The sequence below is a fragment of the Anser cygnoides genome, chromosome 30 (assembly GCF_040182565.1).
Source record: "Anser cygnoides isolate HZ-2024a breed goose chromosome 30, Taihu_goose_T2T_genome, whole genome shotgun sequence".
Classification (NCBI taxonomy): Eukaryota; Metazoa; Chordata; class Aves; order Anseriformes; family Anatidae; genus Anser; species Anser cygnoides.
The window spans coordinates 1,611,328-1,624,675 of NC_089902.1; the positions used below are offsets into that span (position 1 = coordinate 1,611,328).

Here is a 13,348-nt window from a genome sequence, read left to right on the forward strand (position 1 = left end):
CCTGTAGTGCACGTAAGAAACATGCTGGGTAAATCAGTCTGGGCTACTCCTGCCTCGGGAAAAGGCAAACCCATTCATGGGATTGCTTTTGCTCAGGGACCTGGATGCACTTGGTGGGTAATGCAAAAGAATGGGGAGGTCCGGTGTGTACCTCAAGGGGATTTAAAACTGGGTGAGAATAGCCCATGAGTTGAATTGTAGTATGTTCATTATTATATAATACTGTATGTCATCACTACCATGATTGCTATATACCATAGATGAAAATGGTGATTAATTACAAGGTATTGGAAAGAGTGTAACCTGAGCATGACATAAATGGTATGGAATAAGGGGTGGATATCTGTCCTGGTTTCAGTTAGGACAGAGTTAATTTTCCTCCTAGTAGCTGGTAGGGTGCTCTGTTTTGGATTAGGATGAGAAGAGCGCTGATAACATGCTGATGTTTTAATTGTTGCAGAGCAGTGTTTACACCAGGCCAAGGACTTTCCGGCTTCTCGCTCTGTCCTGCCAGCGAGCAGGCTGGGGGTGCAGCAGGAGCTGGGAGGGGACAGACCCAGGACAGCTGACCCAAACTGGCCACAGGGGTATTCCATATCATCTGACGTCATGCTAAACAATATATAGGGGTGGCTGGCCGGGGTGGGGGGCCGGCTGCTCGGGGATAGGCTGGGCATCGGTCAGCGGGTGGTGAGCAATTGCATTGTGCATCACTTGTTTCTTACACATTATTATTATTAATACTATTATCATTATCACTATTATTATTATTGTTATTATTATTTTCCTGTCTTAATAAACTGTCTTTATCTCAACTCACCGGCTTCACTTTCCCGTTTCTCTCCCCCATCCCAGAGAGGGAGGGGGGAGGGTGAGCGAACGGCTGTGTGGTGTTTAGCTGCCAGCCGGGTTAAACCACAACAGTTCCATGTTGCATTTTGGTGCTCAGTCTATGAAGCTCAGGTACTGAGAGGAGAATGATGTAACCGCTTGAGAAGTTAAAGTGAGAAGGAAAAGTTGAAGTGACTTGGAGTATTAATGGGCCCCTCTGAGGGCTGTTACTAACAAAGCCTCCCCAGGGACTTGTTAGGGCACATAATTGGAGGCCATGATTCCAGACAGGCAAAGCGCTGTGCTGAGAAAATTCTTGGTTGGTTTTGGTGAAGCAGAAGGGCCAAGGCCTGACCACAGCCACTGGGAGGGGAGATCCTGCACCCCCCCGTCTGGCTCAGGGTTCTTGTTCGGGTCTGTATGATGTGGTGGGCAGTGTGATGCCATGAGAAGAACGTCCTTGCGGCCTGTCAGCTAAGCAGACAGAAGTCACCTCACCAGCATCTCCCAAGCCCTGGGCCTGCTGCTGGCCTTGCAGCTTCTTGGCTAGACACAGCCAAGCCTTGTGCCTCCTGCTGTCCAGTCCTGGACTCAAGCAGAAGGGACAGGACAACCCCTGTGCGGGCCTTCTTTCTGTCTGGGTCCTCCTGGGGATGGAGGCAGAGGGGATCCCACAGGCAGCATGCCAAGCAGGGGCCTTCTGCTGGCCTAGCAGGGCCACTGGCAGATGGCAGCCCCAAAGTGCACATCCCAGGGAGAAGCCAAGGGTGACCTGCCACCTCCAGACAGAAGGGACCTCACAGTCCCTTTGCGTGACACGTTCCTGCTGCTGCCCTATCAGCTGCAGAGACAGAAGTGACCTCCCAGTCACTGCCCCAGTCCCATTCCTCCTGCTGGGGCAGGAGATCCTGAGGCAGAGCTGAGCTCAGCAGAGCATTCCCACCCATGTCCTCCTTGTGGCCCACAAGCTGATCAGATCCACGGCCCCTCACATCCATCTCTGAATGCCATGTGACTGCACAACCTCACTCTTTCTGCCCTGCCCCAAGGGGCCAAGCACCTTACGTTAAGGGTTAAAAAGTGTCTGAAGGTGGGGAGGTTAATACACAGGAACAAGTGCTTTCTCTGTTTGGTGTTCAGGTTTTGATTAAGGACCTGGGCTCACTTTTCTGGGTTACAATTTAATCAAATATTTCATGGGCAGGTTTGGTTTTCTGCTTACGGTGTCAAGGTCTGTGGTTAGGGTATGACCAAGCTTTGTGATTTAGGGTTTTGTTTCGGTCTGCCAAGAAGTCTAGGGTTAAATAAAGCATTTAAATCTAGTGTTAAGGGGAGGGATCAAGGTAAGGAAAAGTGTAAGGGTAAGGGAAAGAATTTTGGCTTCAAGGGTTTCTTTGAGGTCAAGCATTAGAGTAGTAGATCGCTGTTATGGTGTGGAGTAGCATTTAGGTTTGCGAATTAAGTTTACTGGTTTAAGCCGGTGAAGGGCTTCGTGTGACTGTTTTAAGTCACGGTTACAGCAGCATCAGCATAACCTGAACTTTCTTACCTCTACAAAATCCTTAGTTTCTGCTGGCCAAGCCCCTATTCTCTCCCCAAATCTCACATCTCTCCTGTCCGTGCTTCTCCTGACCTCTCCATATCAGTCATCTTCTTAGGGGCACGTTAATGATGGCTTTCATGAGCTCAGCGTATCCATCACACCTCTGTTGCCTACTCTATTTCTGAGAAAAGTGGCACTGAAGGCACGATGGAAAAGGACACAAAAGTCCATCAGAGCACCCTGCACAATGTGCCCAGCAGCTCTGCACCTCCAGAAATGTGCTGTTCCTGCCTACAAGTTTTCTTTCCAGAATGGCTCCTATGGATCCAGGGTAACTTTTCCCAGGCCCCCACTTCCCCAGGCCACACCACTCTTGCCCGCAGGCCCCACGTGTCTCTCCAACCCTCCCTTCTTCCCCTGCAGTAGTGGCACCTCACCGCAGCAGGTTGGTGCATCTCCAGGCTCAGGGGTGTTTCCTGAGGGCCTGCCGCGTGTGGGGAGTGGCGCGGAGGAGGAGAGCAAGGTCAGCTCCTGGGGCATGGCTGAGCACAGCCCAGCCATCCCGCACCGCGGGCAGGCCCCTTCTCCCAGGCTGAGGCACACACGCAAGGTGGACACTTCTCCATCAGCCCAGCTTCGCGCAGGGCCCTTCAGCCCTGCCCCTGTCCTGGAATTCACCTCCTCCTCCTCCACCCACAGGCATACATCGCTTTCCATTTGGGGACCCAGGCAGGACTTTAAGGATCTGCTAAAGCCCTGAATTTCCATGTTTTTCATAGTCTTCACACAAGTCTTCCTCCTGCCATCCCCACTGCCTAGCCCTGCCTTCCAGGTGGAACTCAGTAACGTGGTGCTCAGCAATAAATAAAGGGGTCATCTTTCCAAGAGAGGGGGGCAATTTCTCGGGGGGCAGGCAATTTCTCGGGGGCAGGCTGTTGAGATGAAGAAGTATTGCGTCTTCTTCAGGGCTTTAAATAAGGTCTCCTCAATTACTCTGCAGTCTTATGGGCCTTCACCTGCTGCCTCTTCACGGCCTCCCCTGGTGTTGCAGAGCCCTCCTTAGCCCCTGGACACCTCAGATTCGCTTTTCCCCCTAAAAGACTCTTCCTTGGATGGTCACTCATTTTAAGAGGTCCTAATCACTACCCACTGAGCACATTGTCCCTGCAGATCCCCTGACATCTACTGCCAGCTCCAGATTCCTCTCCAGGCTGGAATCTGCCATCAGCCCCGCTGCAGGGGGCACAGTCCCATGCAGATGAGTCCAAGAACAGTTGTCATCTGCTTGGGTAAGTGCCACCATAAAGGGAGTTCTTGGTCCAGCCCTTGGTCCCTCACAGACCAGCCTGGGACTTTCAGCCTGTGTCCTTCCCTCCATGAAGAAGCCCAGAAAACAGAAGAGCAGGGAGCAACCCCTTGGCTCTATTCCTGATAGCACATTTGGAAGAGGTGTCCAGGCTTCTGGGTTTGCCCTGAGCAGCCCCTTTTGTTACTGTGGTGCTAGAAGGGAGGCCAGCTGTGACCCAGGGCTGCACAGTGCCTGCTGCTGCCTGCAGCCACAGGGATGTCACTGCAGAGACAGCAGGACTGTCACCAAGGGGCATGAGACCTCAGGACTAACACAGATACAAGAGCACAGGAGGAACACACTGGAAGGCAAAAGAGAGCAGCAGTGAAAAGGCCACGTCCTGCTGCTGGCCATAGCCATGGCTCCAGTGAAGCAGCAGGGGCCCTGAGCCCCTCCTGCACGCTGGGGCTACTCTCCCAGCTCCAAAGGAGATGGGAAGAGATGGCAGCTGAGTGCAATGAACTTCTGATGACTTCCTTATTGGGTATATCTATACAGGAAACTGGCATCTCTGGGAAAATGGTTAACAAGTAGGAAAATAAAAAATATATTATTTAAATCAGAAACAATATTTTCAGAATACAATAATACAGACAAATATTTAAAAAAATTGTCTTACTTTTTTTGAGGAAACATAGGAATTTTGATTTTATGCATATTATTATATGTAAATATATTGAAGAAATGTGTATTCTAGAACTTTCTTCACTGAATTCCTTAGTTCCCTGTTCCTGATGCTGTAGATGAGGGGGTTCACTGCTGGAGGCACCACCGAGTACAGAAATGACAACACCAGGTCCAGGGATGGGGAAGAAATGGAGGGGGGCTTCAGGTAGGCAAACAGGACAGTGCAGAGAAAGAGGGAGACCACGGCCAGGTGAGGGAGGCACGTGGAAAAGGCTTTGTGCCGGCCCTGCTCAGAGGGCATCCTCAGCACTGCCCTGAAGATCTGCACATAGGACAGCACAATGAAAACAAAGCAACCAATGCTTAAACCGAAGGTGATTGCATTAAGCCCAACTTCCCTGAGGTAGGCATCTGAGCAGGAGAGCTTGAGGATCTGGGGGATTTCACAGAAGAACTGGTCCACAGCATTGCCTTGGCAGAGGGGCAGGGAAAAGGTAGTGGCCGTGTGCAGGACAGCATTGAGAAAGCCACTGCCCCAGGCAGCTGCTGCCATCTGGGCACAAGCTCTGCTGCCCACGAGGCTCCCGTAGTGCAGGGGCTTGCAGATGGCAATGTAGCGGTCGTAGGACATGACAGTGAGAAGGGAATACTCTGCTCCAAGCAAGAATACTAAAAAGAGGACTTGGACAGCACAGCCTTGATAGGAGATGGCCCTGGTGTCCCAGAGGGCATTGGCCATGGCTTTGGGCAGAGTGGTGGAGATGCAGCCCAGGTCGAGGAGGGCGAGGTTGAGGAGGAAGAAGTACATGGGGGTGTGGAGGCGGTGGTCGCAGGCTACGGCGGTGAGGATGAGGCCGTTGCCCAGGAGGGCAGCCAGGTAGATGCCCAGGAAGAGCCCGAAGTGCAGGAGCTGCAGCTCCCGCGTGTCTGCGAATGCCAGCAGGAGGAACTCGCTCACAGAGCTGCTGTTGGACATCTGCTTTTTTTGGGATGTGGTCCTGCACAAAGAGAAAGAATAGTAATAATGTACAACAGACTTACCATAGGAAAATTTAATTTTCTCATTAAAAAACATCAAAAAGGTTGTCCAATTGCAGGCAGTTATTTTGAAGTTCCCTTTAATGACTTCGAACTGATTCTGAGTTTCTCTGCAAGAAGAGTACTCTTCTGTGGGTAATGGAAGAATCAGTTGTGCACTACAGCTCAAGGTAACAACATGGTGGGAACATGATGTAGTCTCAGATTCACTTCACTCCTGATATAGAAGAGATTTCCCCAGTTTTGCTCCTAGTTCATCGAAGAGCAGACGTGTGGAGATTTATTTATTTATTTGTTTGTTTGATTTGTCTTCTTTGTTCAGCTGCCATACCACACCTGAGGAGTGTTTCTAAGGTATAAATCCTGGGTGTTCTGTTACACTCCAAGTGAAACCCTGTAAGTCCTCACAGTCACAGATCCTGCCTTGTTAGAGCAGAGTGCCCTTCAGTGAGGAGAGGCAGTCAGTCCATCAGTCCTGGTCTCAGCTGCCCTGTGTTGGCAGGTCTTTGAGCTCCAGAATAGTTCTCCTCCTATGTTCCTAGACTTGTAGAATCATAGAATATCCTGACTTGGAAGGGTTCCACAAGGATCATCAAATCCCACCCCTGAATCTGTACAAGAACACCCAAAAATCAGTCCATACACCTGAGGGGGTTGCCCAAATGTTTCTTGAATTCCGACAGCCTCAGCACTGTGAACACTTCCCTGGGGTAGCTGTTCCAGTGCCTACAGAACCTGGACACTGCTGGGAGCAGAGGAATCCAGGCCCCAAGTGCCCATCTCCAGACCCCTCACCCTGTCCCCATACTCCCCTTCCCCCAAGCAACCCGAGGGCTCACTCCATGGGCACATGAAACCCCCATCCCCAGGCAGCCTGGGAACAAGAGCAGCAGCAGCACGGCCAGGTGGAGAAGCCAGGAGGAATGGCAGCGTCTACCTCATATTGGAGAAACAGAGAGATCTATCCTCTAAGATGTAATCCACCATGAGCTGTGTTGGCTTCAGAAAAACTCTTTGGAAATCCCATTTACATGTTCTGCTGCCAGAGACTCACAGTGCCAAGAGCCTGCAGATCTGTCCTGCCACACGCTGCCCTCTGTTGCTGCGCTCCTCACTGCCTCCAAGCCCTCTCTCCTTCTCTCCTGTCCCCGTGCCAGCTGCGGTCAGAGCCCCCAGCCCTGCTGCGCTGTGCAGAGGAGCTGCTCTGGGCACAGCTGTCTCTCTGCAACGCTGCCCGCTTGCCACGAGCTCCCCTTAGGCCCAGGAGCCCAGGCCAGCTCAGCAGCACAGCACCCGACCATGGCATCGCTTGCTCTGTGCCATTGGGTTCCCTCGAGGTGTCCCCAAGGCCTCAGGGCTGACAGCTCCCGAAGGCAGCAGGGTCTCTGCTGGGCTGTGGTGTCTGAAGCAGACCAAAGTTATCGCCAACTACTCATCTTTATTGATTTCAGAGACTGATTTTTACAAGTGTGATTTGTGCTGTTGGACTGTGGTTGTCAAACATGTTGTGCTTTAACCCGTCAGGCACCTCAGCACCACACAGATATTAGCTGACACCCACCCCCAAAAGATAATGGGTTGAAATAAAGATAGTTTAAATGGACAGAAATTGAAGAGATAGTAATAACAGTAACAATACTACTAATAAATAATAATAATTTTTATTTTTATTATTATTATATGTATAAAGCAAGTGATGCACAATGCAATTGCTCATCACCCACTGACCAATGCCCAACCTTTCCCCAAGCAGGGGTCCCCCTGAACCTGGGCAGCCTGGACTAGGATCTTCTGTGCAGGTCCCTTGACCTTATTTTGTTTTAGGGCAATACAAGCTTTCAGAAGGATTAGGACTATTTTCTTCCCTTTCTCAAATACTTCTTGAGCTGTGTTGCCCCATGTGATGATGACATCAATGTACTGGAGGTGTTCAGAAGCTTCCCCCTCTTCCAGGACAGTCTGGATCAGCCCATGGCAAACGGTAGGGCTGTGTTTCTACCCCTGGCGCAGTCGATTCCAGGTGGACAGGACGCCCCTCCAACTGAAAGCAAAGTGTGGCCTTCACACTGCTGCCAAAGGGATGCAGAAAAATGCATCAGCAGTATTAATTGTGGCAGAGCACTTGGCTGCCTTTGACTGCAGTTCGTACTGAATGAAGTTCTAGCATGCCCAGCACAGCAGCACTCAGCGGTGGTGTGACTTCATTCAGGCACAGAAGTCCACCGTTCTCTTCCGCTCACCATTAGAATTTTGCACTGTCCATATGGGACTCCTAAAGGGTGAGCAAGTGTTGCTGATCACTCCTTGGCTCTGCAGTCACTGAACCAGCTCATGCATGGGAATCAGGGAGTCTCTGTGAGTGCAATACTGCCTCAGGTGCGCTGTTGTGGTAGCGATTGGCACCTGCTGCCCATTGGCCATCAGCACCTGCACAGCAGAAGGGTCCTGTGAGAGACTGGGCAAGGTAGACAGCAGTTTAAAGGTAGACCTTTGGCTCTTTGAAGTACCCTCCCCTGAAGTAGTCTATGCCAAGGAAGCAGGGAGCTCCTGGGCCAGTCTCAATGCAGAGCATTTACCACTCTTTCCCATTAGACTCACTTCAGCCTCCAATAGAGTTAACTGTTGGGATCCCCCTGTAATTCCAGAAATACTGGAACAGCAATTTTCTCAGAAGAACCCCTTTTTGCCAATGTTTTTCCTTGCCCTTCACGTATCCTTGCCTCTAGGGTCGAGGTCTATTTTTCCATCCCATTTTCTCATGGCCTTTCCATGGTCACACAGTCAAAATCACAGGATGGAAATTGGTCTGCACCCAGTAGATCACCTTTCTCAAGCAGAGGGATGCTTACTTCTGATAGCTGAGCTATTGGTTCGTGCAGGTGCAGAGGAAAATGTATTCTCTTGTAGTTCTTGGACCTCTTGAGAAAGTTTCTCTCTAGACGAGACACAGGCTCATAGGGAAGACGAGAGACTTCCTTCATACTGCCAGAGTTGGCTACCCAGTTCATCTACTGCGGGTTCCTCTTGGTCTTTCCAAGTCATAACTGCCAATGAGTTGGCATATGCTGATGGTGTGCTCTGTACAAACTTCTGCCACATGGGTCGTGTGCACTTGACATCACCTGGATCTTTGGATAGCTGTTCATTTTCTAGGTTTCTACAAATCGCATTCAGCATGGCTAGTTCCCTCAGATACTGGATACCCCTCTGCATGTTGGTCCACTTTCCTGGTTGACATACAAGATCTTCCTTCAAGGGATACTTTTCCTTGATGCATGACAGGATTAAGTTCCTTGTGTCCTTTTCCAATGGCTTTGTCAATCACTCCTTCTCTAGAGGGGGATCCCCGCTGCTTGGCTTCCCTGCCCTCTAATTCCAGGCTATTGGCCCTGTTCTCCCAGCACTGGGGCAGCCAGGTGACAATGTGCTCACAAAGATGATGGCTGAAATCTTTTCCCTTATCTCATAGCTTACCCTGGGAAAGGGATCACTTGGTTTCTGATGTTTAGATAATCTCTTCTTCTTTGTCATCCTGCTTCCACGATGGCCCAACTGTGGAGAAACCTGCTTTATCTTCTTCCTCCTTTCTTGTCTGGGTAGGAGTTTCTTTCCTTTCTAAAGAAAAACTGACTTCCACACCCATTGTTTTCTCTTTCATAAAGAGGCAACCAATAGTGGCACAGGCTGGTTCTTTGGCCCAGCCATGGGGCCCATTTCAGGGGCTGGAGTGGGTGCAGGGCCCATCACAGGAGTTGTTCTGGCTGCAGGGCCTTTCAGAGGAGTTGGAGTGGCTGCAGAGTCTATCGCAGGTTTGGGAGTGGCTCTAGGGCCTGTCACAGGGGTTGGTTTAACTTTGGGTCCATCTCAGGAGCTGGAGCGCCTGCAGGGCCTGCTGCAGGGTTTGGAGTGTCTGCTGGGCCCTTCACAAGGGTTGGAGTGGCTGCTGGGCCTGCCACAGGGGCTGGCGTGTGCCTGCAGGAAAAGTCACAGGGATTGGGGAGGTGTTGACTGTGGCTTGTTAAGCACGGGGCAGAGCCCAGCACACTGCAGTGATTTGTGTCTCTTTGCAATTACCAGGGTGATGACACACAGTTTTCACATTTTTCTTTAGGACTCTGCACTTGCTCAGAGGTGAAGTTCCAAAGCAGTGGAGGTGCCCACTGCTCTAGGTGCCTGCCCGGATCCTCCCACACTCCCTGCCACTCCTCACTCTCCTGCCTCTGGACACATCTCTGGATGGCATGCTTAAGTGGTTGTCTGACATTAAACAAAAGCTGAAACACATTCAGGAGACATAACAATAGGAACATGCTGGTTTGACCATCCCAAGGATATTCAGAGCTTTGAAGAGCTATTGTAACTAGCCTGGAGGAGAAGGGGGAGGTGAAGGAGAAAGGGAGAGTGAACCAGTGAGGAAAAGTGTCCTCCCCTTGTCTCCCCCATGGCTTGGTTTCCTGAGGAGAAAAGGTCAAGAGTGTAATTCTTAATAGTTTCTGAGAGATGGCTCCCAAGGTACGGAGGTAATGGCAATGCTGAGTACAAGTACCAGATTAGTTTCATGACCAGGAATTTTATCATATCACAAGCCAGTGTTACACGATACAACAAAAGAATAAACCTGAAGCAGCCATCAGAAAAGATAAACAGCATGACAGGGGAGACATACAGGAAGTCATGTGCTATACAACACAGTTCTGAAATTGAGCACAACAGACCTGAGGTTAAAAAAATAATAATAAATAAACTTTTTTATCAGCAAATATTAAAATCATCTAATGATTGTAATAGCTTCCTATTATTTTATTATTATTATTATTATTATTATTTATTTAACATGCTGTGGTGAGAGCTGTCGTTGGCTCAAACTTTGTGCTCCATGTCGGACACCAAAAAGAGCATGGTTTAACCCGGCAGGCAGCTCAGCACCACACAGCCATTCCCTCACACACACACCCTGCTACACCCCCAGCGGATGCAGGAGACAATGAGGAGGGGGAAAAAAAAGAAAATGCACACAACACAAAGACAGTTCAATAGGGCATAGAGGGAAGACAAATAATACAAACAATGGTGATGATGATCGTGATGGTGATTGCCTGTCCCGCAGCAGTGGTACCCCCTACCCTGGCCAGCCACCCCATATTGATGGTTCAGCATGACGGCTGCGGTATGGAACATCCCTTTGGCCACTTGGGGTCAGCCGTCCTGCTTCTGTCCCCCCCAGCTCCTCAGGCACCCCCAGCCCTCCACTGCTGGGCAGCAACTAAGCCATCAGTGTGTGATCATCATTCTTCTCATGCTAAATGCAAAACACAGCATCATACCAGCTACTAGGAGGAAAATTAACTTGATTCTAGCCAACTCCAGGACACCCACAGACGAAGGGCATGATATCTCTGTGTGTATATCAAAAGAGAAAAGGTGCTGGAGGTTAATTAGAAAGTACTGGAGCTGAGCACGATGCAGATGGTGTGGAATATGGGGTGGATATTGTCCTCGTTGTGGCTGGGATAGACTTTATTTTCTTCCTATTAGCTGGTATGGTGCAGTGTTTGTATACAGGGCACAGCTCCAGACAAAATAACAGCATGCATGAGAAGGAAGAAGAGAAAAAGTCGAATTGGGCAGCCTTCTATCCCGTACCCTTAAATGATTCTGTGCTGTAATACCATTCAACTGGTTGCTGCCGTATTGTCCAAACTGTCCTGCAAATTCCTGCTGCTGTTACCTTGTGAGGGACGGCATAATCAGGGTGAGCCATCTGCCTGCAGATATTAACAGCTGACAGAATGGAGCATCTGTCCAGGAGAACCTTGAGAAACTGCAGGATTTGGCCTAAAGGAACTTCTTGACCTTTACAAGGAGAAGAGCCCAGTCCTGCAGCAGACGAAGAGCAACCCCACACATCAGGGCAGACTGGGACCCTGCTGAGTGAGCAGTGCCCAGGAGGAGGAGGGCCTGGGCACCACGAGGGATGCCATACGAGCAGTGGTGCTGCTCACCAGGAACCAGGCCAGCTCCCTACAGAGCTGCCTTACGAGGAGCATGGCCACCAAGAAGATCTGAGTTATCAGACTCAGCTCAGATCCGCTGAGACACCACAGGGACAAGGGCTTAGAGCCAGCAGGAAAAGATGTGCAAGTCTGGGAGTCCCTAGGACAGTCTGGTGTAGACAGGATAGAGGGCTGTGACAAGGCTGAAAGTCCCAACAGGACCCAGGGCTTTGTGTCCATGGCTCTGGCTGTTGTCTCTGCCACTGAGGCCTAGGAGGAGACAGCTTATCGGTAAAGCACCAGGGCCTCATTACCTCCTCGCCCCCACCCATGAACCAGGCAGGGCTCGTACCATTCTCCTGCACTTGGCCATGCACATCCCCATCTCCTCCTGCCCCACGAAGAGCCCTGAGCAGTGTGTGAAGGGAAAGGATCTCCCTTCCCAGGGGCTGGGGTTCAAGGCCTGGCCCTTGTGCTTGCTGACACACATCCAGTTTTCCTACACATCAGGGTCACCTTCACAGTGCCTTTGTCTCCTTGTCCTCCCTGCCTCCAATGCTCTGCTCTAACGAGCTCCAAGGGAGGCTGTGTCAGTGCTGGCCCTCAGGGGGACACTGCAGGAAACTTGCCTCTGACTTGGACTTGTTGAGAGATGTCTTCAATTGTCTCTCAGTGCCTGAGGTTCGTGGGCTCCTCACCAAAGCCCCCCAAGGGGGGATTCCAATGCCTTGGGCTGGGCGTCTGGTGCTGAGCTGGGCCGGGCTCGTGGGACAGAGAGAGCTCGTGGCAAGAGGGCCGTGGTGCAGAGAGACAGCTGTGCCCAGGAGCAGCTCCTGTGCACAGCGCAGCAGGGCTGGGGGCTCTGACCGCAGCTGGCACGGGGAGAGGAGAGAAGGAGAGAGGGCTTGGAGGCAGTGAGGAGCGCAGCAACAGAGGGCAGCGTGTGGCAGGACAGATCTGCAGGCTCTTGGCACCGTGAGTCTCTGGCAGCAGGGCCATGCAGGTGGGGTTGCCAGAGGGGTCTTCTACAGCTGGCAAATCCGATGCCTGACAGCATCTGTCGGGATAGTTGTATCTCTGTTTTTCCAGAAAAGTGTAGAAGATGCTGTAGAGAATGTCATTTATAAGGGGGCATTTCAAGAGGAAGACTGAGCATCAGTTTATCTGAGCTTTTTTTGAATTCTGTACTTTCAGATTCCTGCAGTGGAGGGGAATCTGAGTGAATCTGAGTAAACAGCTTGTGGGATGGGTCTGTGAGCATGGACAGGGAGGAGACGGGGGGACACAGAAGCGGCTCCCAGCAGGGACATGGGTAGGCAGCAGGGACATGGGCAGGCGGTGGGAGGAAGCTGCTGCCAGAAATGCTGTGTGAGGGAGAGCTCAGGCACCCCCCTGCCATCCCCTGCAGGGCAGGCGCCTTCCCTGGGACACCCCCTGCTCTCCTCTGCCACCAGCACAGCCTCTGCCCTCAAGCCCCCGCTGTCCCCAGCAGGAGCTTCCTCCTCTGCAGGCAGAGCTGCAGCACAGGAGGGTGTGCTGAGTGTCCGTCTGTCCCTCCCTGGCCTTGCCTCCCCTGGCAGCAGCACGCTGCCATTCCTCCTGGCTTCTCCACCTGGCCGTGCTGCTGCTGCTCTTGTTCCCAGGCTGCCTGGGGATGGGGGTTTCACGTGCCCATGGAGTGAGCCCTCGGGGTGCTTGGGGGAAGGGGAGTACGGGGACAGGGTGAGGGGTCTGGAGATGGGCACTTGGAGCCTGGTTTCCTCTGCTCTCAGCAGCGTCCATGTTTTTTTTGAGATGCTCTTCTGAGTGCAACTGTCTTGTAGATCAAAGAAATGCCCGCAGAGGGCAGCTGATAGCAGGACTGATGGACTTCGGGCCTTAACTCGGACTTAGAAGCAGCCTTCAGGTGTCTTGGGGAGCTAGAATAAAAAATACAAAATAAAAATAAAAATCCCAACAGCACTCCTC

The 13,348-nt window shown here is 51.3% G+C and overlaps 1 protein-coding gene across 1 annotated transcript; it reads right to left on the reverse strand.

Moving 5' to 3' along the window:
* Window positions 1-4,383: 4,383 nt before the first annotated feature.
* On the reverse strand, window positions 4,384-5,325 carry LOC136787620 (olfactory receptor 14C36-like). The gene has a single exon (XM_066984932.1). The coding sequence runs from the start codon at window positions 5,323-5,325 to the stop codon at window positions 4,384-4,386; it is 942 nt and encodes a 313-aa protein (XP_066841033.1).
* Between the last annotated feature and the right edge of the window lie 8,023 nt (window positions 5,326-13,348).

Excerpts from the sequence above, each read along its gene's own strand:
- LOC136787620 (XM_066984932.1), bottom strand. The coding sequence starts at position 5,325 with ATGTCCAACAGCAGCTCTGTGAGCGAGTTCCTCCTGCTGGCATTCGCA.